We start from the raw sequence: 27,768 nt of genomic DNA on the forward strand, positions 1-27,768 counted from the left end.
TGCTATTACTCCATATATTAATTCCATGAAAAAAACATGCAATTTGATAACTCAATAATTAAGCATTTTTATTGTTCAAGAATAATGATGAAAACTCCTTTTGCAATGTCTCCCTATGTTATATAATAAAATGAAACAACAAGGAGGAAAAGCTGATTTAAACTCTCCAAATTATTATCTTTCTCTAATTAAAATGAACTGCATTGTGAATATATCTGAGTATGTGGGTGGTTTTATTTCCAAGCCACACCTCCAATTTCACAATGCTTACAAACAGCACACACTCCATTAATTAACTCCTTTGACTAGCATTCATCTCCTGCTTCCTGACAAATTACACCCAGATGTTAATGGAGTAAAGAACAAGCAGATCAAAGTTGCTGAGGGAGATGTTTGATCTGTCACAAGCACCAAGGCTGTTGATGGAATCAAATTATTTCCCTTTAGATTAATCCTGAGCAAAGGACCACTTCGGGTGAGAGCGACAGTGAAAGCTTCCAGCCAATCAACAGGCTTTACAAGCAGAGTCCCAAAGGACTTTGGGAGATAACAGTGTAGCCATGACAATCTGGTGCTGCACAGCATTTATTAACCTTCTTCCTACCGTCTGCCACTTTAAAGTCATATGGCATGCTGAGGTTCAATAAAACAATATCATCAGTTTGTTAAATCCATGAGATTGCTTCAAAAATGATAATATATACTTGACTCAATTGAAAAAAATGTTATACTGGAGATTAAAGATAACAGGCAAATTTAAATAATTTGTTCAGATAATTAGAATGAGCTTTCCAACTCCATAATCGTGGCACTTCTTGCACGTTGACACAATCACCCTGGATCAGGCAACAGGAGGGACAAAAAAAAATCAGGCAAAATGCGCCAGTTTCTTTGCAAAGTTGGGGCAATTCAGCAGGTTGATAGCAATAGATTTTATTTCCTCTATCAATCCAACATTGCCTCTCTGCACATCAACTGACAGGCGTTCATTGGTACTTTAACCTATTCTTTCAGGAGGTTGCACATACATTTTATTGCATACACACCATCACGTCCTATTTTCTTTAAAAGGCCTCTATCAATTCAGCTCTTAGGGAACGTCCAATTTTAGACATTAGCGACAAGGAAGCACAGGATTATTCCTCAAATGGACGATTTTTAAAATATTTAAATATTCAAACCACCCAAATATAAAGGCATTTCATATAAATGTTCTAATACACTAGAAAAAAAGATGTAAATTGTCACAAAAATGTAGTCTGATTTTTTTTTTCTAAATGTAGAATTTTTTTTGCAATACTGACCTACATATGTCTGCCCACATAGTAATGTGATGCCTTAAAGTATTTTATGCAAAGGTTCTCATCTCAAATACCCAACAGATTCAGAAATAGAGAAAGTGGTTTGGTAATGAAGAAGACTGGGGTTCAATTTGCACAAGAGTGTAGTTCCAGATAATTTTCTGGGTAACTATGGATGCTAACTGACTGCATTTGTAATAATTTGTAAAACCCAAACAACTAAAAATTTATAATATTCCAGTATTTTTTTAATTTAAATGTACATATTCCATGCACAAGGGAGATAGATCACAACTGCAAAATGGCATCTATTCACTTTGATGCTGAAGGAGTTTCAGTTTAGATTTAACCTGCCATTGGGCCTGACCACGATACTGGCTCTCAAAACATCAAGTTGGAGAATCAGTTTGCCCATAGGTAAAATCTAGCAAGGGTAAATGGTCTAAATTTTAATCTCAAAATAATTTTAAAAGATATACGATAGATAAAGTAGTGGAAGTTGTTTTTAAAAAAAATCTCAGCAAACATTCAAATTGCATCATAATGCCTCTAATTTTATATTTAACATCCCAAAAAGGTAACTTCTGCTCGTAAGTTCTTGCTGTTTATGGCACCTTACTGAGCTCAAACTACATCCTATTTCAATATTTAACCAGGTGTACTGTTCATAATTTTAATTGGCTGTTAGATATATTCAGCCATACCATAAAGCTCTATGATGGTATTCTTTTGCTATTACTAACATAGAAAATGCAAAAGTTTAATCTTGCATTGTTGTATGGGTTGGATTTAAGTCTACACTAAATATTTCAAGAGACAATTTGAATTGGTAAAATAATGTGTCAGTGGTTATTCAAGTGCTTGGTGTTTACTTTGACCAGCAATAAAGATTCTAGGAAATAATTTCTCTTGACCACTAAGCTGGTAATTAGCAGGCTGAAATCATGTCAGCAAAATGTGCATGCTGCACGGCTTCATCACTGATGGAAATCATTTAAAATCCTATCTTTGAGTCTTTCAATTTTCTTTTTGCAAATCAACTCAGTTTGGATGGAAAAAGAGAGAAGAGTCATTGGAACATTCTTTCCAAAAACTATTTTTTTTAGTCTTCTTTTCATTTTATTTCAGTGGTAAAAATGTACCAAAGGTAATTTTTGTTTACAACATTACACTTTTGCTTAAGCTTCTCAGTTTAAAGTATTTTTCAGGCTTAATTTACTCCTTATTTTTGTTGCACTGGTATTTTAATAGTTGTGAAAGTGTTACTTGACTCTGACTATGTATCTGAATCGTGATGGGGAATCTAGCTACTCATTTAATGACCTGCAGTCTTCACATCTCACTTTTAATTTCTACTTATTTCAAGAATATGAAGTTTCTAACTTGATAGTTATTTTAATTTTCTCTTCCCCAGTGAGATGACACATGTTTAAATCACACACGATGTTCCTCTAGCATAGAGACTCAGGATATGGAAATGATGTTTGTAAAATCACAATATTATTAAAGTATTAATCAGTGCATTGATTGAAGTAACCAAGGAGACTAAACTATCAAATGAATAACATGAGAATGAACCTCAAGTAGAAAATAAACTTCCATAAAAAATACATTGCTACATAAAATTCCCAGTTTGACATACTTTCACTGAGATTTATATTTTGTAGTAAACTTTGCTGTCCAATGTAATGCAACTTGGGTAAAATCCATGATTATAAAACATATCAACTACTTTAAAACAACTTTTGACAAAAGACTGTGTGTTCACTCAATCTATTCCTCTCATGATTTCAAACACCTTCCCCCCTTCCTTATTTAGGAATAAAGCCCTAGCCTGTTCAACTTCTCCTGCAAGTCCTGGTAACATCCTCAAAAATCTTCCCTGCATAGAATCCAGTTTGACTACGTCATTCCAGTAGCATGTGACAAAAACAGAACAATACTCCAAGAGATTTGTACAACCTGCTAACTCTACCTAAGTCACATGTCTTATGAAGCAAGGTGGACAGAACTCTTTGGAGTCAGATACTGGAGGGCATCTGTTTAAGTTGAGTGGAGGAAAAATTTGGGGAGATATATTTAAAAAAAATATGCCCAGAGTAATGGGTGCCTGGAATGTTTTGCTGGAATGCTGGTGGAGGCTGGTACAATAGGGACATTTAAATGACTTAAATAAGCACATAGTTGGAAAAACAAAGAGGGTATGGGTGCAAGGTGGGGAGGAATACACTGTTTTTACAGAGTGGAAGGTGCACTGAATGGGCTGCCAGGGGTAGTGATATAAGCAGATACAATAATAGGATTTAAGAGGCTTCTCAATACATGCACAAATATGAAGGGGATGCAAGCCTATCTCTCAGGTGCAAGCAGCAGAGTGTAAGTGTGATTTGGAAAACATGTTCGCCAGAGACACGAGGGCTGAAGAACCTGTTTCAGTTCTTTAATGTTCTACGTTCAAAGGGGTAACTGCAAACCTCCAGGTTCACAAATAACAAGCCATCAAATAAGCAATAATAGGTAATCAAACTTAAGTGGTAGACTCAGAAGGAAGAGTATTCAGATTCACCCTGCATCAATTACAGAATCCTAAAAAGTGGGTAAATCCAAGACAAGCAAATTTAATTGATTTAATCCTTTCCTGCATTCCTACTGATCGGATGGAAACAGAAAACCAAAACAAAAGATGGCAAATCAAAATAGTACAGTTTCTGTACTAAAAGTACTGGAAATACTCAACAGGTTAGACAGAATTTGTGGAAAGAATACACAAAAAGAAATTCAACCAAATCTAAAATGGGTGCTGTATACCATGCTTTAAAAAGATAAAACCAGTCATCACAAACTCATCATTCTATTCATGTGATCCTTTTTGGATGCCAATCCATTCATTTTATAAGATCAAACAATGGAATTGAATAAAACTTGCTTTTCTTCTTTAATGCATCAAATTAAAACTTCTGATCTGTACAGTGCAATCAGGAGATTATCGCACCTTCTTCCAGTTAAGGCAAGAGAAACAAAAACAGTGCTGGCTTGTCTACATTCACAGGCACAAAGAAGGTTCATGGCATTGGGGTCAAAATAAAAGTTTAAAATAAGGTGTCTTAAGCAAAGACAAACTAACAAATTATTATGCAGTTTGTAATAATTTAAAAAACTAACTTAATCCGTAGTCTGTTTTATATATTATGCAATCAATTTTTAATATTTTTTGCCTTTAATGAATTCAATACCTGTCTGAATGACTTTGCATTTGCATGAAGATTCATTGGTTCTTCACAGGTATTATTTATTATATGCTGGTGTTAGTTGTGAGGCCCAAATCAAAATAGCAATGAACTGCCCTTTCTCATGAGACAGCTGATGAAAGCTGTTGTTAAGAGAGTACTGGAATAGCCAAAAAGGACAAGCTTCTGTGACCTCCTGTCCTGCTGGGTTTGAACTGACAAAGAGAGGTGGAGCAATTGTGCAGTTCCATTGTCTCAACTGTCAGATCAGAGAAAACACTGCAAGGCTCATCATTAAGGTTTATGGGACTTCAGTTGAAGGGGATTAAGAGCAAAATCTATTGAGATCCTTTTAGACTGAAGAATAACATTAAATAACTATTAGAAGCCTGGCTCAATAATGCTTTACTACAGCTCTTGCTGGGGTATTCACAATTCCAGAAGTGCACGTGTTTACCCAGCTGTGCTGCTTTATTTAATCAAGGACTACTCAGTGTTACATGTGGAAATCATTCTTAAAATTTAATGAATTGTCCAATTTTAAGGATTGCATACAATAATGAAACCTTGATTACATTTGCAAGCATGTACAAAATTTTTAAAAAGTGCTTTATCCTCAGCATACATTTCACTAAAATCTGCTGCTTCAAAAAGATAATCTACAAACTCTGGCCATTGATAGAAATACACTATCGACATTCTTCAATTGGTTAGTAAAATTCCAAAAGAGAAATTATTCATCTTGAAAGTCTTGCATTAGGCAGCAACCTGGCCACTCATCAGCCTCTGACATGTATAAATAGATGTTTCTCATATGATTGGAAGGAAATCTTGTGATAAAGACCTGCACATGTCTATTACTGTCAATATGTTAGGTCTAAAAGACATCATCTTCCCAATAACCATTAGTTTTGGGGGAGGAATGGGAATGGTGGGGTGGCAAAATGACTCCAAAATTAATAGGAGTAGAATATATTCCCTCAAGTTTGAATTCTTTGAGGCAAAAGTGGTCATCAACGAAATGAAATGCCAATTACCTCTCCTTTATTGCCATCAATCCTGTCAAACGTTCAGTCTGCAGCCTACTTTGTTTCATGTTGAGGCAATCACAGGCTGAGTACGAAGCATACCCTTTTCAGATATGCATGCAGGGATATTTACCATCTGTTTGCACTTAATCTGTAAAGCTGTCTGCATAGTGTAGATCACAATGTTTTGTAATAACATTGCAATTTTACCTGTGCATCCATCTTTGACTTTCATACTCCATGAACACAGCTGCAAAAAAGATCTTCTCACCATTATTCCATCCCAGTTTATCACCAGAATAAACCAACATCATCAAGAATAGATTCATGGGAAAGCAAGACATCATTGCCAAGTGTACAAAACTTGGATACTATTTTTAATTTTTAACTAATGACAGATGGTGGGCAAGGATTGACTGACAGAAGTTATAGATTCAAATGCCAAAATGAACAAAACAATGTAGCTCATATAATTCCATTACAATATAGACTCATGAGGATTGTGCAGGCAAATGGGCAACTGAAGTAGGATAGATGAAAGAACTTCAAATCCATGTGAAATAGTGCTGGTTGTAAGGAAGAAGCAGAAAGTCAGTTAAAAGCTGTAAGAGAAATGTTTTGTGGAAAGATGATGGAAGTCCAAGTGCAGATTATGAATTGAGAAAACAAAAAAACTGTAAATGAAAGGTGGAAAACTAATAAACAAGCTTGAAAGGTAAGGAACCAAAATAAGGTACATTTAAACACTCCTTCTGCCAATGTACATCTTTCAAGAAAACTGGTCTACTAAACAAGGCTAAAGAGCAGAATCCACAGATATACAGTGGAAGAAGGAAATAGTAATTTGAAGCATAGCAAAGAGGGGATAAGGACACATTTGACTGATCACAGTGTTTTCAAAATAAGAGAATTAAAAAATCATTTAAAAGGAAACATTCCCTCTTGTGGCTGTGGCAATCAAATGAGTCTTTAAGCCATGGATGAATGATAGAAATTGATATTGTTTTAGTTTCAAAAACACTTGGAAGATTGGGAAACAAATACAGACGTTTAAATCGATAATAAAAGTGGAATTGAATTTACTGTAATATTAACTGAGAAAGAATCATTGGAAAAGGTATCAGAGGCACAGAATTTTCAAAGTACATTCAGAACTTATTGGGACAGTGGAAGGGCCAGCTCTGAGCCAGTTTTTATTTCAGGGAGTGACGCAATGGAAGTAGAAAGGGATGAATGGAAGATAGTTTTAATGGTATAAACTCAGGTTTATAAAGGATAAAGATGGACCACAAATAAAAGTTTCTCAATTTGGGAAAATTGCTGCATATATTTCTGAAAAAGTAGAATCTAAACTAATTTTCAAATTAAATTATTGAGAATTGCAAAGATTCGGAGGAAAATATATTCCCACCAAAAAAAAGTAACGTTATCAAACTAAAAGACCCTTAAATGTGAAATAAGATACAAAAAGAAAGTGCAACACAAGAACCTCAGTCAAGGGTAAAGTAGTCAGGAACACTCAAAATCCATCTGTAAATGAAAAGCATTATTAAAAACTGCAGATGCTGAAGATCCAGAAAAACAACGAAGAAACTCAGAACAGAAATATTCACTCGGCTTCTCCTTCCAGTGCTGAGTATTTCCAGGATTGTGTATATTTTTTTTATATACGTGACTATTTTTCATCTTGGCTAATAAAGTTCCAGTTGAGAAAAGATCACGTGTGTAGACTAATGTGCATATACCAAATCTCTGCATGAATAATCTAGGCAGACTCGTTCCCTGGCCCTCTTAATTGCTGGAGCAGAGAATTATGCTGTAACTTTCAGTATATGCAACAACAGTTGCAACAGGACTAAAATGTATAATTATTGTTACCACATTAAATGAAAGATGTATTGAATTCAAGAGAACATCGAGGTGCTGTCTGTAGCTGAAAAACTGAACTGAAAAATATCTGCATACAAGGACTGAGGAAAGATCTGAAGGAATTCGAGGAGAAATTTATTTCATTTTACATACAAGAAATCTGCAAGTTAATCTTCAATCAATGGTGGAGTAGAAACTCTATAAACATACTGGGAAAAATATTTGAAGGACTGTTGCCTCTTTTTCCCTTAGACCGGGGAAGATAATTACAAGTTTTAAGCTGAAAGGGGAAAGGTTTAGGGGGAACATCAGGGGAAAGTTCTTCACTCAGTGATGGGAGTGTGGAACAAGCTGCCATCTGGTGTGGTGAATGCAGGCTCGATCTTGAGTTTTAAGAATAAATTGGATAAATAATGGATGGGAGAGGTCTTGAGGATTATGGAATGGGAGCAGGTCAATGGAACTAGCGAAATAATGGTTGGCATAGATTAGAAGGGCTGAATGGGCTATTTTTAATGCTGTAGCATTCTATAGTTCTAAGAACTAGAAAGCAAGATAAGGCTTGGTAATTCTTCTTCAGTTGACATATCATCAGCCAAACACTCCACATATCAGAAATGAACTAGACTCCATTTCAATATAAACTGAATAGATATGATATCCATAGCCTTAAATAAACTCTCACACAGAAAGAATAGTTTGCTTTTAAAGCCAATGAAAGCATTCGTTGAAAGTGCCTACTAATTTTTTTTTAATGGATGCATCGATTAAATAAATTAAGAGCCATTAACCATATATTTGAAAATAATGGAAATTATCCTTGATAAAATTGAACCACATACTTACATAACATTCAAGCATCAGATGAATCAAAATGAATACATCAAAGCTACAGACTGGCTACAGCATTGACTGAGCAACTCATCAGAACATGAACAGTAGAGCACAGGAACAACTTCTTCAGCCCACGTGTCTCTGCCAAACATGATGTCCACACTAAATGAAAACTGCTTGCACAATAGATACCCCTCCATCTCCACCATATTCATGTGCTCATGGAGAAACTTCTTAAATGCCACTCTTGTATCTGCTTTCACAACTACTCATGGCAGTGTTCCAGACTGCCATCACTGTAAAATATTTGCCCTGCACATCTCCCTTAAGCTTCCTCCCCCTAAGTAAATTTCCTCTAATATGTGACACTTTTACCTTTGGGAAAAGATTCATACTGTCCACCCTATCAATGCTCTTATGGTTTTATACACCTCTATCAGGTCTTCCCTCAGACTACTACACTCAAGAGAAAACAATTCAAGTTTGTTGTGTCTCTCCCCACATCTCATAGCCTCTAAACCAGACAACATCTTGGTAAATCTCTTTTGTACCCTTTTCAAAGCTTCCACATCCTTCTTGGGGTGACCAGAATTGCATGCAGTATTACAAGTTCAGCCTACCCAAAGTTTTATGTAGGTACAACACCTTCTTTACTTTTATACTCAATGAAACAAAACATATTATATGCCTTCTTTCTCACCCTATCTACTTGTGTGGCCACTTACCATGAGCTATGGACCTAGACTCCCTGATCACTGGTTAAGCTGCACTTGGAATACAGTGGGCAATTCTGATGATCCCATCAATTTTATTGAGAGCCACAGTATTAACTTCATATATTCCCAAAGCGCAAACATCTTAAAATAAATGTCTTAAATTAATAAACAGCTCTCAAATTGAAGAAAATTGTAACCAAAGATTGTTGATTTTTCTGGAAATTAAAAAACAATATACGAGGTACAAACAGGATTGGAGTTGAGGTAAGGTGGTGTGTAGACCTCATGGGAGATTATAAAGAAAAGGAGAACTGATAACCATGACAGCAGGGACTTAAAAGATATTTCTATAGATAAGGAAATTATGCTATACTATCTTGGAAAAGTGGAGCGAATAACTGAATGCAGATACATAGTGCCTTTACCAGATGATGTATCAATTTTGGACTAGTGTAAAAAACCACTGAGTGTTTTTCCCCCACAGGCAATACACAAATATTGACTTCTCTCCTCCCTTCCCTCATTAGTTGTGCTGAGTAGATACACGTTTATAGCAAGCTATAATGGAAGTCTGAGGGTCCCCAGTCCTGCGGCCAGAAGAGAAGAGGAGCTATCACTTCATGTAATAGCAGCCCCTTTGTGACAGATCTGACCTACATTTTTGATCACAACTGTTTGTCTATGCTTCAAGGAGATGCTTAAGCAGCTAAGTGGGCATGCCTGGTTAATGTGACAGTGGATCTGAATTCAACTTCCCTCATTCCTGATGAATATTAACATTCTTATTTATATTAACTGAACAACAAAATCCTGTCATCTACAATTCTCAATATGATAGCAATATTCAAAATCATTATCCATCGATTATGTCTAATTCTATTTCATTTGTAAGTGTGCACAAAAATTCAACAAAGGTGTACCCAATTATAAATTAGATTATGTCCTCAATTCAGAAACAGTGAACGCAGAATGAAACATGCATAAAAATAAATACAGAGAGAAGGTTTTGTCGAAATATTCAACAAGGTGGTTCTCATCATAATTGCACATAAATAATTTATTATTTTTCTCTGTTCTTGAGAAGCCTCTTCTAATTTAAGTAATACTGAATTGACTTAGAAAGCTGCAGCCTTCACAAAGCTTCTCGGCAGAACCTACCACGACGCTGCAGGTCATACTCTCTCTTTGTCTCTTCATTCCCTAGTATTTTCCACGCCTGATCAATTTCGATGAACCTCTGTGCGCGCTCCTCAAGTTCTCCCGCTGGCACATCTGCACTCTGTTTATCAGGATGATACTGCCAATCAGAAGAGGAGAGGTTGGAGGAAAGAGAAAAAGTGGAATGAAAAAAAAAAAGTATCATTAACTCCAATTTTATTTCGTCAAAGGTAGCCTAAAACAAGACAAGTCAAGAACACAAGGCCTGAGGCCAGCACACAGGTTAATTAAAATCACAGAACTCAGAGTCACTGATATCGCAACCTGCTTAGACAGCATTTTCAAGATAATTTGCAGTGAGTGCTGTTGGCATTATGGACAATTTACCAAAAGAAGTTGTGAACACAAGAAATGAGTAATAAATAGGGGCAGGGAATGTGCAAATGAGGGAAAAAAGGAAACTAATTAAAAAACTATTCTGAACAGTTAGGAAATGCCACTTAACTAGATTCAGTCAGCAAATAAAAGCACTCAGATACTATTTAAATCAAATGCAGAAATACCTTTTATCTAACACATTATACAGTACAATAATTAACAGAATTGTGAACAAATTTTAGTTCTGTTGTATTGGGATGAAAATTAAGAGACTTGAACTGTCAGTTTGTAATTGATTTTGCAGCCATAAATAACATTGTCTATTTTATCTTTACCCTATTAATATCACATCTTATAGACCCTGATTGGGCTTGACATTAGCACCACCAAACCATATTAAGAATCTATCTTTCCAGTGCAATGCGTAAGCCCTGCTCATACTGTATTACATTTGAGAGAACACTTCTAATTAAAACAGAGTGTGGTCTCCTTATCTTCGTCTCACTAAATTAATTACCAACATTGCTTTATATACTTTAAAAGGTAGTTTTAAGCAATGTGAATATCGCATGACCTTTTCTTGTCTGATCTGCATTTCATTGCTTTCAATTGTAATCGTAAAAAAAAGTCTACCACAAACAGCTTCCTGACAGGAAACACCTCTCATGTGGTATTTAACTTTTATTTCTTTGCCTCTTTTATTGTGCATCATTTAATTAAAACAAGAGCACATCTGCCAGAAAACATTTAAGCTTCTATAATCCACTAAATTCTTCTTTTGTGATCAAGGTAACGATTCAATTTACTTAAGGCTATTGAACATTATATATGAGAGAGTAAATACAATACATAAACTACATGCACGCAGAATCGTACTGATCCCAAAAAAAGTACAGACTGTGTTTCACTAAGAGTATCAAGATTCTTAAAAAAAACAAATTAACTTTGAACTCAACGAACCTTTCTAGTTTTTAATGTATAATTACATTCCTTTTCCTAACCAATTTCACTGTCAGGGATAGCAAGTGTTTTAAGACAGCACCCACACATTACAATAATGAAATGCTTTTAATCACATTTTGCCCAAGTTTAAGAAACATCAATTGAGCAATGGGAAATTCAACTGCCAGTTCTAATTAGTGTCTGATTTGGGTTTTGTAAGTTAAATTAAAAGAAAAACCTTAAATTCTACAATGGTTTCAGTTAACCTTGCAGTGATGGATTTGCTCTGTGAACCATGCAGTTTTCATTAATAATGTTACGTACACTCAAAAGTGCTTTGTGGTCAATGACATGATCACATTTTGTATAGAAACCCAGTGGTATCCAACCACTCCAGTGCCTCCAGAGTACAATTCCTCGTTATAACAGTCATGTCGAACTTACTGCAGCTCTGTTATTGGAGAGTACTATCAATTTGCCTTTTCATCAGAAGTGAGCTCCAGTTAACCTTTAGCATGTGTGCCCTTCATAAGAGCGATATTCATAACCTTATGGCACTGCCATTTATTTGCACAAACTGACCAACAGTCTATTGAATGGCTTTAACAATGAAATCCAACTAAATTTCAAAAGCAGAATAAAACAGCATCCCAAATCAGTTTCAGAGAACCATACAACTCATCAACATGTTTATGCCAACCATCGTGCTTAATAATACTAAACCCATTTACTAGCCTACTGTGCTTTGGTAATTAAAATGCTTAGACAGATGCTTTTTTGTGCAAATCTTAGGTCATTGTCTCTCAGGCAGCATGTTCCATATTCCAACTACCAGTACCTCTGGAATAAGATGGAGGAAATGATCTTACCTACCATAATTTTATGTATCTCTATCAAGTCCCCGCTCAACTTTCCCTGTTCTAAGAGCATACAGGTACACAATCCTTTATCTGGACATCTAAAATCCGGAAAGCCCCAAAATCCAGCAAGTGGGGACTGGCAGTCAGGGGAGGCCGCCGGGTGACTGGAAGGGGGTGGGGGTAGATACGGCAGCATAATTCAGGTGGGCTTTCTGAAATCTGGAAAAATCCAAAATTCAGAACACACTATCCCCCAAGGGTTCCGGATAAAATATCATGTACCTGTACCTAACTTAATCAGTCTCTCTTTGTGACTGAAACATTGTATCCAGCGTGGTGATATGACCACCAGCCTACTGCTGGTGGCAATCTCTGTACCTGCAGGAAGAACACCAAAGGGGCTGATTCCATCTGGCCGGCTGTCAACCAGCCAACCTGAATATAAACCTGAGTTGGCCCCTCCTGAGCCAGTCATGCAGGGAGCCACCGAGGCATGAACTGGTGTTCAGACTTCAACTGGAATAAAGCCTGTTGTACAGCCTTTTGAGCTTTGTGCTTGCTTACTGCTACCTCAGCGCCCCACATCCAGGTAACATCCTAGTGAACCTCCTCTACCTGCTCTTCAGTGCAATCATGACCTTCCTTTTGTATGGCCTTACCAATTTTTTATAAACTTGCACTACGACTTCTCTGTTCTTATTTCCTATGCCTCAGCTAAAAGCAGCAGGGCATTCTGCATATCTTCTTCACTACTCTGTCAACCTTAGATACCAGTAGGTGAGAGGACTTTCACTGTAGCAAAATGAGAGTTTAGAAAGGGAAGCAAATATGAGAAAGGCATTTATGAAAGGGTTTCTGATAAATTACTATACAGAATTGACTCAACTAGTTTGGTAGTTTTACTTGGATGCCAACTCAAAAGGGTTAATCTACCAAGTGCCACTGCAAGCAAGCAAAGTCTTGAGACTCTCCAAAGCACTTATTCAAAAATTACTGTAAATATTCGAGTATAATGCCAAAAAATTCCCCCTCAAAAATAGGGGGTGGGGGGGGGTTCACATTATATACGAGTAAAATTTTAATTTTTTTTCCTGCAACTCGCAGCGCAATTCGAGTGGCTGGGCAGGCGAGCGGTAGTCGGCAGTGCGACTCGGGTGGCTGGGCGGTAGTCCGCAGCGCAATTTAGGCGGGTGGGCATGCGGGAGTCAGCGGCTTGACTCGGGCGGGCAAGTGGTAGATGCCAGTGTGACTCAGGCAGGTGGGGTCGTGAGAGAAGGCAGCACGACTCGGGGGGGGGAGGGTGGGTGAGCGGCCGGAGAGATGCAGCGTGACTCCGGCGGGTGAGGGGTCGTATTATACATGGGAGTAAAATTTTTCCCCCTTTTTCCCCTCAAAAATGGGGGAGTGGAGGTCGCACTATACACGAATATTTACGGTAGTTTAGGAAGTTCTTATTTAGCCAATTTGCAGAACAAAAGATGCCAAAGTAACAATTAAATTTGCCATTCTGCTGATGGGAAAGTGATAAATATTAACCTAAATAATTCCTTGCATTTTTTCAAAAAGCAACAGGGATATGTTATGTCCACCAATAGCTATCCAGGCAACCATTTAATGTTCCATCCAAAATTATGACGCCTCAGAAATTACATTTCTCTGGCAAGATCAATGTGTTCCAGGACTCTTGTCACAGGTAACCAAGAAGTCATTAGAGTGTTAAATTTTAAAATTATAATTTTATTTGTTTTGTTCCTTTGAAATATGAAGGGTCCTTCATTAATGGAAGCTGGAAGCAAGTAGTAACCTCGAGAACCATGTGCAAGTATTGGGAGTGTTTTGTCCTTGAACTTATTCATATAAATTTGTAATCACTTAAGTGTTGCTTTGTCACATCCCTGGATTTCTTCAGCACACACATGCTAGGGTCCAATGCTATTGAAGATAATGGTAAGTGAGAATTGGAGGAGCAAATCTATATTGAGATAGCAGCAGACAGCTGCAGGAGACAAAGTTGTGATAGTCGGAGATTTTAACTTTCCACATATGGACTGGGACTCCAAATGAAAAAGGGCTGGATGGCTTAGAATTGGTCAAATGTGTTTAGGAATGTTCTATATATCAATATCTAGAGGTGCCAACTAGAGAGAATGCAATACTGAATCTTTTATTAGGGAATGAGACCAGACAGGTGACACAAGTATGTGTTGGGAACATTTTGGGTCCAGTGATCATAATGCCATTAGTTCCAAGTTAATTATGGAGAAGGATAGGTTTGGTCCTTGGGTTGAGATTCTAAACTGGAGAAAGGCCCATTTTGAGCAAATGAGAAAGGATCTAGATTGGGATTGGAACAAGTTGTTTTCTGGCAAGGATGTGTTCATTAAATAGAAAGCCTTCAAAAGTGAAATTTTAATAGTGGAGTTTGTATATTCCTGTCAGGATTAAAGGGAAAGTTAATAGGCAGAGCGAAACTTGATTTTTAAGGTATATTGTGAATGTGGTTAAGAAAAGAGAGGTGTATAGCAAGTAGAGGGAACAAGGAGCATATGAGGTTCTTCAAGAACATAAAAAAATAAGAAAAAAACTTAAGAATCGGGGGGCTAAAAGACATGAGGTTACTTTGGCAGACAATGTGAAGGAAATCCCAAGAGTTTCTACAGATATATCAAAGCAAAAGGATAAGAAAGGGACAAAATTGGTCCCAGCACTGTAACAGGCCTTTTCATCCCATGAGACTATGCCACCCAATTGACCTACCACCTCTGATATGATTTGAAGGAAAGGCTGTGCATGTTGTTTACATGGGCTTTAGTAAGGTCTTTGACAAGGTTCCACATAGGAGGTTAGTCAGGAATGATCAGGCACGGTAATCATGGTGAGGTTGTAAACTGGATTCGACATGGAAGAAGCCAGAGTGTTAGTGGATGATTGCTTCTCAGACTGGAGGCCTATGACTAGTGGTATGCCTCAGGGATCAGTGCAAGGACCATTGTGTTTGTCATCTATATCAATGATCTGGATGATCATGTGGTAAATTGGATCAACAAGTTTGCAGATGTCACAAAGACTAGAGGCATTGTGGAACAGCGAGGCTTTCAAAGTTTACAGAGGGATCTGGACCAGCTGGAAAAATGGCAGACAGAATATGAAATATAGCATTTTGGAAGGACACACACAGTTAACGGTAGGGCACTGAGAAGTTCAGTAGAACAGGAGGATCTGGAAATACAGATACATAATTCCCTGAAAGTGGCTTCACAGGTAGATGAGGTTGTAAAGAGAGCTTTTGGCATATTGGCCTTCATAAATCAAAGTATTGAGTATAGATGTTAGGATGCTACGGTAAAGTTGTATTGGTGAGGGCAAATTTGGAATAGGCGCGCAGTTTTGGTTATCCAATGACAGGAAGGATATCAATAAGATTTAAAGAATGCAGAGAAAATTTACTAGGATGTTGCTGAGACTTTAATAACAGAGTTAACAAGGAAAGGTTGAACAGGTTACGACTTTAGTCCCTACAGAGTAAAAGATTGAGGCGAGGTTTGTTAGAGGTATACAAAATTATGAGGGGCATTGATAGGCTTATTCTACTAAGGTTATATTAAATAAAAAATCAAGGACATGGATGGGAGTGGTATGGTCTAGGTGCAAATCAGTGGAACTAGGCAGAATAATAGTTTGGCACAGAAAGGTTGAAGGGCCTGTTTTCTATGCTGTAATATTCTTTGGTTTACCTTTCATTAGCCATTATCATTCATATCCAGATGTAGCAGAACTTGATTTGATTTATTCAATTCAAGATCACCTCATTTTGTATATTTCATGTAGTTTTCTACTGTTTATTACACACAATTCTAACTACCACATTTGGTAAAATTTTTACTCGTCATGTGAAATTGTGTAAGAAATGGCTACATTTGTGTGGGTGTTGTAAAGGCAGCTTTGTGTTCTTCTATTGCATTAATAGCAAGTGTATCATACTATGTGTCTTAAATGATAATGCTCAAATCAATATAGCAAAACAATGTTTATCAGCAATTCAATGCTTGAAGTATTCTAGAAATGCAAAAAATTGCCTTTTTTTCCCCAAATGAACATGGAGGTCTGTTGTTTCCTCTCTAGCATTCAAGACCTTGCTCCGTGGGCACATTGGTTCATCTGGCCTTAATTAGATAAAATGTTCTGTCAACACTTTCATGCTTTTCCTTTCTTTAATTGATCATTCTGTCAAATTAATAAGACTGCAGCAGGATCTCAGTATTCCCTAAGCAACACTGTCTGTTAACTGCTGAGAGAATAAACCATTGAAATGTCATAAGTTAACTGTATCTGTCCAAGATTAGAAGCAGCAATAAAAGGTTATTTACTTAATTCCATATTCAAATGGAGATTCATAATTCCTTGAATTGTTTATAAATGATAGACTTTAAGTATATATAGTCCTATTCCATTGAAATGTTGTCAGCAACTAATTATTTCAAGAGTTACAGTCCAAGATATTTGTGCAAATAATTTTTTTGTGCATAGCATCATCCCACACATCAACTGAGATGAGAGCAGTTAATTATGTATAGATGATATGGTTGATGTAGAATGTTGACTAAGATTTCAAGGGCATTGTGCTCTTGAGATACTGGTAGTTATTTTTTCACTACATTTCCCAAAATATGCAATTCTGCCATCTGAAAGGTTTGTGGTTTCATGTGGAACATCACAACTACAATTTCCCCTCTAAATCACACTTTATTCTGATTCCTTTCTTGCATCTAATAAATCCTGGCTCACCTGTAATACCTTAACTATTCCATATTCCGAATTACAAAAGGAAATAAATAAATCATTCACTAAATGGAATTAAAGCACAGATTGGGTATCATTAGGGCGTGGCAAGATGGCGTAAGGATCAGACGTGCCTTCCAGTCCTCTCCTGACTCTATCTTATTGTTTTGTCTAGAAATGCCTGTTAAAATTCTTTAAAAGTTTAGATAATTTCAGTGCTGTTAATTTAACTTATGATGGTACAATTGGTGGAAAAGAGCAAAAAAAAATGACAACAGATCATCAAAAAACTACATTTTCCAAAAGTTCAAGTTTTGGAGCCTACCTACAGGAAAGACACCGGGACTCAGCGTGAAATGGATCCCAGTGTTCGGATGTAGAGCTCTATGTTACATCGGTAGAGCCCCCTAAAGATGGCGCCAAACAGCCTTTAGAACAAAGAGTTACTCAAAGGTATTTGTCAACTGTAGAGGTGGCGCTGCAAACTGCATCTCTTGAGATAAAAGAACCTATACAACTTGATGTACTGGGAGAACTTAATACATTATGGACTGGGGAAAGCCCCGGCCAGCGTCCTCCAGTTATTGCTGGAGAGGCTGTGGCTGGGGTTTCCACACGCAGTCATACTACAAGGAAGGCAACCAGAATGAAGGAAGGAACAGAGATCCTTTGGTTATGCAGAAGAAACAGGAATCTGTTGAGCCAAAATCTCTTGCAATTGAAAAGATTTTTGTGAATCTTGAATCTAAATTATCTTATACAATGCAGGGATTATCCAAGATTATGACTGAATTTGGTACTAGGTTTAATACTCTGGTGAAAATACATTCTCAACAGATGGCTGAGTTTGGAGCTTTTAAGCTTGAAGTGAGAGATAAATTTAATTCGTGTGAAGAAGATATAGACGAAATACGGGATCAAGTTTTTGATGTGACCAAAATGGTCGAAGACTTATAAACTCAAAATAATAATTTGGTGAAAAAGATTGATGATTTGGAAAACCAATCCAGACGAAACAATATAAAGATTATTGGTTTGCCGGAAGGTATGGAGGGACAAGACCCAAGAAAATTTTTTACTGAATGGATTCCGCAGGTGCTGGGTCAAGAACATTTCCCGGAAGGTATAATACTGGAACGTGCTCATAGAGCCTTGCGTAGAAGACCTATTTCAGGTCAAAGTCCAAGACCACTTTTGGTTTGTTGCTTGAATTATGACGACAGAGAAATAATTTTACGAGTGGCTATTAGAAATGCACAACAGAGAAAATCACCCTTGATGATTCAAAATAATCGAGTTTTCTTCTATGCGGATTTGAGTCAAGAAGTTACGTTCCAACAACGGGAATTCAATCCTGCTAAATTGTTGTGGAAGAAAGGTTACAAGGCAACTTTTAGATCTCTAGCTGCTTTGAAGGTTTTTCAAGATGGTTACCAACCAAAGTTCTTTGATTCTCCAAAGGAAGCTATAGCATTTGCTCAAGAGCTGCCAATTACTCAGTTTCAACAGAGACATAGTCCGCCGCAATCTTTAAGGAGACAAGAGATGGAAGAAAAGAGCCGTGCTCCAAGAAGGAATGGTTGTAATGGTGACTCGGCAGTTGGAGCTGATTAAAAGAAGAGTTGTCCTTTTTTTTTCTAATGATTTAAAAAAAAAGGGATATTAAATAATGATGATGTTAGTTTAAGATGAAGTGAGAGTTGGGGGAGAGAACTGGATAGGCACTATTTCCTGAAAGTCATCTGCTACGTGTGAGTTATCTCACACCCATTTTTTTTGGGAGTTACCGCATTGCGCGGTTTAGACGGGAGGGGATATTTTTAACCTCCTACCCGTTTTTTTTTCCTTTTTTTTGTATTATTAGATTAAAGAGTGAAGGGGCTTTTTTTTGTTTAAATATAAGAAAAAAGCATAAGAACGTATTTGATTGTTTAAAAAACTAAAAATTGATGTGGTTTTTTTTGTAAAGTTTATTCAGTAGATAAGGAATATCTGAAATTTAAATGTGAATGGGATGGGGTGGATAAGTTTTTTAAATATTTTTTCTTTAACTTTAAGGTGAAAGGATTGGTAATTCTGGTGTATATTATTTTGCTATTTTAGTTATAGAACGAAAGGAATAATGGTGAAAGTTATAAATTGAATTGTACAATTCTTAATGAGGCTTGAATTTTGTTTGTGGTTTATGCTCCATTTGTTGAAGATATAGATTTCGTTGTAGATGTGTTTTTATTATTTGGATATTTGAATTTTAATGTAATGATTGGTATTGGAGCTTTTATTGGATAACTATTCAAGAGTAAAAGGGAAAAATGGTGGAAGAGTACTAAAATTGAATTGTACAATGCTTAATGAGGTTTGAATTTTGTTTTAAGATGGTGGTTTATGTGACTAATATGATGATAGATGTGAAGTTAGTTGATATTTGGTGAAGGTTTATCTCTATAGACAAAGTTTTTTTTTCATCTTTTTTTTCATGCTACAATTTTTTTAAGAATTGATTATTGTTTAAGAATTTTTGATAGATAATGTTACTAACTTTACTAATTTTTTATATTAAGTTTGAGTTAAATATATGTTTCATCTTAACTTTGTTTGTTAAATATATGCATTTAAGTTTGATTTAAATATGTTTTTTAAGTCTGATATCTTAGTATTAATTACTTTTCTTTTTGTTAGTATTTTAATCGGTTATGTTTTTGTTTTTTCTGTAAGTGGGTTTTTTTCTCACATATATTATTAACTTTATTAATTCTTCACTCTTTATTTTGGGGGGAAAGGGGGGGTTGGACTAATTTGAGTTGGGTTATTAATGTGTAATAATTATTGGGGAGGGTATAGTTTATTTAGATTACTGATACTGTATTGTAATTTTATTATTTTATTCTTAATTTTTTTAACGTAATCCTATATGTTATTCATGTTATAAAATCTTAAATAAAGTTTAAAAAAAAACAGATTGGGTATCATTTGTATGAATAAGAAGTTTCATGGTGTTAAGAATAAACAACAATAACTGGGACCAGAAGTACCACTCTAAGAGACTATTTCTGAGTTTTGGCAGGACAAAGAGCATCATCAAGCATGCATCACACCCAAACTATAGTCTTTTTACTCTTCTCCCATCTGGTAGGCACTACAGGAATCTACACACTCAAACCATCCTGCTGAACCTTAAACCACAGCAATGAGTGGTACTGACTCGGTACTTTTATAATTGTTTGCTTGGTGAATGCACTTGTTTTTATTTTCAAATAGTTATTTGTATATAGCACTATTTTTAAAATTTATAGTTGGGCACTAATTGTATTTCATTGGCTTTGTATTTTACTTGGCACAATGACAATAAAGTTGAATCTAATCTAAGACATTGAAAAGATGGAAAGATTTACCAATAACGTTAATAGGATGAGTGAATTGTATTTTCCAAGAATACAATATTTGTTTCAATTATTTCCCATTGAAGTACCAGAATTTTTCTTTCGAAGTAAAATAATACGTGAATGTCTTTGGAAAGGTAAGATGTCAAGAATTGGTTCAGAAAAATTAATGTGGAAATTTGATCAGGGTGGACTGAATTTTAAGAATTATTTTAAAGCAGCTCAATTGAGATTTTTGTCCTCCTGTTATCAACAGGGAGAAAAACTAGCTTGGATTCAAATAGAAATGAATAAAATTGGAGAAACTATCTCGGAATTAATTTTGTATAAATGGAATAGTGAGTTGTTTAAAGGAACTAAAGATTTTTCTGTATTGAAACATATATTAAAAATATGGAATGAATTCACATTGAGAGAGGAATTAAAAATTATCAATGACCAAAAATGTTAAAACAAAATCCACTTCTTCCTTTTACTTTGAATAATTCTTTATTTGACAGTTGGTAGAGTAAAGGTTTACAGAGAGTAAAGGATTTTTTTAGGATATTTTTTCTTAACTTTTGATCCATTAAAAGATAAATATACATAATCTTTCTTTCTTCTTCTCTTTGGCTTGGCTTCACGGATGAAGATTTATGGAGGGGTAATGTCCACATCTGCTGCAGGCTCATTTGTGGCTGACAAGTCCGATGCGGGACAGGCAGACGCGGTTGCAGCGGTTGCAAGGGAAAATTGGTGGGTTGGGGTTGGGTGTTGGGTTTTTCCTCCTTTGTCATGTATTTGAAAAAGAGTGGGAGCAGATTTGAGACTCCCTAAACAAAATCAATTTGAAGATATAACAGGTTCATTTGTTGTTAAGAAATTTATTACTAATATGTATATAAAATTACAAGAGATTATGAAGAAAAAAGATATATATAAAAATCATAAATGCAATGGGAGAAAGATTTAAAGATACAAATTCAGTAGGAGATTTGGTCAAAATTATGTTATGAAAGTGTTACGAATACAGTGAATGTTAGATATCAAATGGTTTAATATAATTTTCTTCATCAATTGTATTATACTCCACATAAGTTAAATAGGCTTAATTCTAATTATTCAGATAAGTGTTTTCGATGTTTGAAAGAAATAGATTTTTTTTGCATTCAGTGTAGTCTTGTGAGAAAGTGGAAAGGTTTTGGAATGAACTGAGTTTATTATTAGGACAAATTATGAAAATAAAGATACCAAAGGATCTAAGACTATTTTTACTTGTGGATATCTATGAAAAGGATATAACATTGAAATTGGACAAATATCATGAAAAAGTTTTAAGTATTGCAATAGCACCTGCAAAGAAATGTACAGCATGGAAATATGAAAGAGAAGTGTTTTAACTAGATGGTATAATGAGATGCAAAATTGTTCCTTTGGAAATCTTTACGTATAGTTTAAGGAATTGAGTTGAAATTTTTTTTTAGAGTATATGGAAACCATATATGGATTTTATGGATAATTTTCCGTCCACCTCTAACTTATCCACTCCATTAAATTTGTAAATTTTAATTAACAATTAATGATTGTATATGCTAATATTATTGTATATTAAATGGTAGGTGTTTCTTTTCTTTCTCACTTTTGGGTGGGATGGGGGATGGGGACAAAAATATAAAACTATTTTTTCATATCATTGGACATGGATATTTGATTAATGTTTTATTCATTTTTTTGTGTAATGATCCAAAGAATTAAATTTTTAAAATTTAAAAATAATATTGAAGGGCTGTGATTTTCTGCCCAATAATGTTCCACTCTGATACTAATTGCTGTTTAAGTTTAAAACCATAAAAACTCAAAAATACTGGATAGTGATGAAAATCACGTCTTTTTAGAACTTAATATATTACCAGCTGGCATACCAAATGAGCAAGTCAATGTCTCGTGGGCTATAATTTAATCTAGAAAAATAAAGCATGATAGTAAACTAAATGCAACTCCTTGTATTTAATTTGATTGATTATCAAAACCAACACTGTTTTCATTTCTATCACAAGCGGTTTGCTAATTTCACACGTTTAAAAGGAAGTGGAAATATACAAACCATTAAAAGTAACAGTGAAATATATAGACGAAAATTGTGCAAAACTGGTCAATTAGTTACCTTAATTAAAAAGTTTAGATGTTATGGAGAGCAAGAGCTGGAAGACATTAAGATCAATAGCCATTCCTGACCCAAATGAAATTGTCCAACATTTTATGATTAATGTCAATTTTAAACTGGTCATAATTCTTCAAAAATATTCTTTGAAAGGGCTTTAAGATCCAGTCATGATTATTATTTGGATGACAATTCCAAAAAAAGTTCTAAAAATCTTCCTTCAAGGTTTGTTTTGGGAAAATGACAAGTACAAGGCATTGGTGAGACCATACACAAGAGGAAGCAAATCAAAAAGTTGGAAGGGTTGAAGAGGTAATTCACCAGGACATTTTCAGGTCTATAGGACTTGAGTTATAGGGAAAAGTTAAATTGGCTGGGCCATTTTCCCTAGAGCATATGAGGTGTGATCTTAGAAAATCATGGATGAAGAGAATGCAGTCTTTTTCTCAGGTATATGATTCTAAAATAATAGAAACTAGGTACAGGAGTAGGCCATACAGCCCTTGGACCCTGCACCACCATTCAATACAATCATGGCTGATCATACAACATCACTATCCTATTCTTTCTTTCTCTCCAAATACCTTGATCCATTTAGCCAGAAGGCTTTCTGGACATATCTAATGAAATGGCCTCAAAAACCTTCCATGATAGGGAGCTCCACAAGTTCACAACTTTGAATGAAAATAGTTTTCTTCATCTCATTTCTAAATAGCTTATCCCTTATCCTGAGACTCCTTGCTTTGAACATCCCTAACATCAGGAGTATTCTGACTTCAACCAATCAATTTAGTCCAGTCAAAATGTTATGTCTCAATGAGATTCCATCGCGCTCTTTTAAATTCCAATGAATATAATTAGAGGACATATAACTAGAGGGCATATAACTAGAGGATACCAAGGGCATATAATAAGATGGCATAGGTTTAAGGTGAGAGGTGAGAGATTTAAGAGGGACTGGCGGGGAATTTTTTCCTCACTCAGAGTGGTCTGTATCTGCAACAAGGTGCCACAGCAAACTCTAGAAGTATGTAAATATTTAAAATCAAGATATTTGGACAGATTTATGGATAAGAGCTTAAAAAGATATGGACTAAATGTAGGCAAATAGGATGAGCCTAGAATGCCAAATTAGTCAGCCTGGACAAGTTAGGCCAATGGCCTGTTCTGTGCTTTTCGTCAGTTGCAATCACTTCCTTACACCTTGAACACACTTACCTCTGTGTTTGGACAATACAAATTCAACTCCATTTGCTGGAGTACAAAAAGAGATACACAAAAATCAGTGCAGTATTAACAGAACACAGTATCGTCTTTTCAAAAAGAGAAATTAAACCAATGACACTGAAGTTGAAGGAGGACGAGTTTAAAAAAAAAATACAACATATTCTTAATGTCCCAGCAAAAACTAATCATTGTCACTGAAAGAGATTATCTAATATTTTTATTTTTAGTGTTTGCTGCATTTAAATTGATAAATGCAATTTTCATATTAAAATATCTATTTTAAAAGTATTTCACTGACTGTAGAGTATTTTAGGGTGCTTTAAAAAGATCAAGAGGGGGGCGTGGCAAGATGGGATAGAGGACAGAGGTGCAGTCCCACCCTCCCTAAGCTAGTTTTTTTAAACACCGATATTTCAATTTTATAAAAGTGATTAAAAGTTGTATTTTTACTTTTGGGAACATCAGTGGGTTATAATGGCTACTAATGTAAAAAAAAACTCAACTGCAGAAGAAATTACCTTTTAAAAGTGCTGAAGAATTGGGGCCTACCTGTTCAATTGAAGCCACGGACCCGATGTTTGGAACCTCCAAGGCGCAGAGGACTCCTGCCCAGCTAAGTATGACGCTAGCGCCGACCTTGCCTCCGCAAGATGGCGCCGGCTTGATGACGAGTTCAACCGGTGCTGAACCGCGTGTCCACGATGTCGGGCACGCGGGCGACCCGGCTGAAAGAAGAGATCTTGAGCCCGGTCTGCCGTCAGGTGGGCTGGGGACGTGCAGAATGGCGTCACAAGTCGCACCTGCACAGTCCCTGGCCTTACTAGGAATGCACGGTGCTTCAAGGGCATGGGACCTGTTGACGGCGTGTGGGCTGTGGGGAGTGCCGGAGCGGTGGCATCCCGACATGGTCGCGACACTGTCATTGGGTGTAAGGACCCGCAGCTGCACCGGGAGGGGACCGACAATGCTGGAAGAAGAAGCAGACTTACCTTTACTGAGCAGCTTACAGGAATCTGGAATGGAGTCTGTGTGTACAGTCCTGGAAGGGATTGCTTATCAAATGGACAATATGTTTAAACAAATGACTCAAGGATTTTTAGAAGTGACAACCATGTCTGAAGATATGTCTGCAGTTAAGAGTGATGTTAATAAGTGTATTAAATCAGTGGATACAGTGCAAGAAAATTTTTTAAAAATTGAAACAGCTTTTCTTGAATGTAAAGATCAAGTTGATCGTAATAAGGAAAGAATGGAAAAAAATGGAATATTCCTTTGTGGATTGGGGAATTCAGAAGAAAGACATTGAAAAAAATTGATTCATTGGAAAATCAAAGTTGGAGAAATAATATGAAAATTGAGGGTCTCCCAGAAGATATTGAAGGGTCCGATCCAATAAAATTTTTTAAGAACTGGATTTCCAAGGTGTTGGGCAAGGAGTTTTTTTTCCGGAAAGCTTAGAATTGGAACGGGCACATAGAGCGTTACGAAAGAAACCGTTACCGGGACAACACCACAGGCAGTTTTAATTCGTTGTTTGAAATACCAGGACTGAGAAATGATATTACGGTTGGCGGTGCAGAAGGCACAATAAAGTCAAGCTCAAATCATGGTCCAAAATAACAGATTTGAGTCAAGAGGTTATTAGGCAATGTCGGGAATTTAACTCAGCTAAAGAAATATTGTGGTGGAAGGGTTATAAATTTGCTTTTCATTACCCTGCAGTATTAAAAGTCTTTTATGGTCATTTTCAATCTCAATTTTTTGAAAATGACCATGATGCATTAATTTTTTGCTAATTCACTACCAGATTTGCAAGGATATGGAAGATCTTTGCTGCCATCGCCTAAAAAGGCGGCAAATGGAAATGGAAATAGGAATGGGATTGGGAAAAATGGGAAGAATGGAAAGAAATAAGTTTTAACACAGTCTTATTGACATTGAAGATCCTAAACAATCATTGGGAATGGAGTCACTAAGTTGAATATATTCGCAGTCTTTGATTGTGTTGATGTGAATAATGTGTTTCTGGTTGGGGGGGTGGTGGATAACACTGAAATCTTTGATAGTCATCTGCCACTAGTGGGGTTTACCACACCCAGTTTTTTTAGGGCGTTATTACCTTTGGGTAGATTTTTTTGGGATAATTAATATTTCCTTTTCTTTTACATTTTCTTTAAATATCTAGGGGAGGGATAGTGATTTAAGTTTTTATAAGGGGAGCGATATTTTGTAGTGAGAGATTATATTGTTAATTTGCAAGGATGTCTAATTTGAAATTTGTAACTTTTAATATTCAGGGGTTAAATAATCCGATTAAGCGAAAGCGAGTTTTGACTTATTAAGAAAATGAAAATTGACATTGCCTTTTTACAAGAAACTCGTTTGACTGAAAAAGAACATTTGAAATTGAAGAGATTGGGTTGGACATGTGTTTTCTTCTTCATTTAATTCTAAGGCAAGAGGTGTAGCAATTTTAATTCATAAGAATTTGCCTTTTGAATTACAAAATATGGAAGGAAATGTTGGATGGGTCTTAAGGGTGAATTGTAAAGTTTTTGCTGAACCTTGGTCTTTGCTCAATGTTTACACACGTAATGTGGATGATGAGCGTTTTATTTCTGATGCTTTTTTGTTGTTAAATCAAGCTAATGAAAATATCATAGTTGGGGGAGATTTTAATTGTGTTTTGGATCCTTTACTGAATAGATCTCCAAAAAGTATAAAGAAATCAAAGATGGCGACACAAATTGCGGCCTTGATGAAGGACTTAAATTTGGTGGATATTTGGAGAAGAGTCAATCTTATGGAGAAAGATTTCTCTTTTTATTCGTCCTGACATGATTCATTTTCTAGAATAGATTTTTTTTAGTATCAGCAGATTTACAAGAAAGAGTATTACAGGTGGAACATAAAAGTAGGGTTATATTGGATCATTCTTTATTATTTTTCTCTTGCATAAGTTCAGAAGTGGTACGTACATCTTATAGATGGAGATTAATACAATGTTGTTGAAAAAACAGAATTTGTTACTTTTGTTAAGGAACAGATTACTTTGTTTTTGACTGAGAATGCTGATTCTGTAGTCGCTTTGTATTATGGGATGCATTAAAAGCTTATTTAAGAGGGCAGTTTATTAGGTATACTACTAAAGTTAAGAAACAATATATGGCAGAGAGTTTGGAACTGGAGAAGCAAATTGCTGAATTGGAGAAGGAATTTCAGAAAGACGTAACAGAAGATTAAAAAAGTGACTTTGGCTAATTTGAAATTATATTATAATATATTCTTTGGCTTGGCTTCGCAGACAAAGATTTATGGAGGGGTATGTACACGTCTGCTGCAGGCTCGTTGGTGACTGACAAGTCTGATGCGGGACAGGCAGACACGGTTGCAAGGGAAAATTGGTTGGTTGGGGTTGGGTGTTGGGTTTTTCCTCCTTTGTCTTTTGTCAGTGAGGTGGGCTCTGCGGTCTTCTTCAAAGGAGGTTGCTGCCCGCTGAACTGTGAGGTGCCAAGATGCACGGTTGGAGGCGATATCAGCCCACTGGCGGTGGTCAATGTGGCAGGCACCAAGAGATTTCTTTAAGCAGTCCTTGTACCTCTTCTTTGGTGCACCTCTGTCTCGGTGGCCAGTGGAGAGCTCGCCATAGAACACGATCTTGGGAAGGCAATGGTCCTCCATTCTGGAGATGTGACCCACCCAGCGCAGTTGGGTCTTCAGCAGCATGGATTCGATGCTTGCGGATTCTGCCAGCTCGAGTACTTCGATGTTGGTGATGAAGTCATTCCAATGAATGTTGAGGATGGAGCGGAGACAGCGCTGATGGAAGCGTTCTAGGAGCCGTAGGTGATGCCGGTAGTGGACCCATAATTCAGAGCCGAACAGGAGCGTGGGTATGACAACGGCTCTGAACACGCTGATCTTTGTGT

The 27,768-nt window shown here is 36.2% G+C and overlaps 1 protein-coding gene across 4 annotated transcripts in view; it reads right to left on the minus strand.

Moving 5' to 3' along the window:
• The window catches only part of dnajc24 (DnaJ (Hsp40) homolog, subfamily C, member 24), a 67,841-nt gene that overhangs the window by 26,117 nt on the left and 13,956 nt on the right, over nucleotides 1–27,768 (minus strand). For all 4 annotated transcript variants that reach the window (XR_011346387.1, XR_011346389.1, XM_069902872.1 and 1 more), the window contains exon 3: nucleotides 10,134–10,272. Coding sequence is in view for 2 of the 4 variants with exons in the window: in XM_069902872.1 (XP_069758973.1) it covers nucleotides 10,134–10,272 (139 nt within the window). In the remaining 2 variants the exon portion in view is untranslated. The remainder of the gene's footprint in view (nucleotides 1–10,133; nucleotides 10,273–27,768) is intronic.

Source organism: Narcine bancroftii, chromosome 1, assembly GCF_036971445.1.
Source record: "Narcine bancroftii isolate sNarBan1 chromosome 1, sNarBan1.hap1, whole genome shotgun sequence".
NCBI lineage: Eukaryota > Metazoa > Chordata > Chondrichthyes > Torpediniformes > Narcinidae > Narcine > Narcine bancroftii.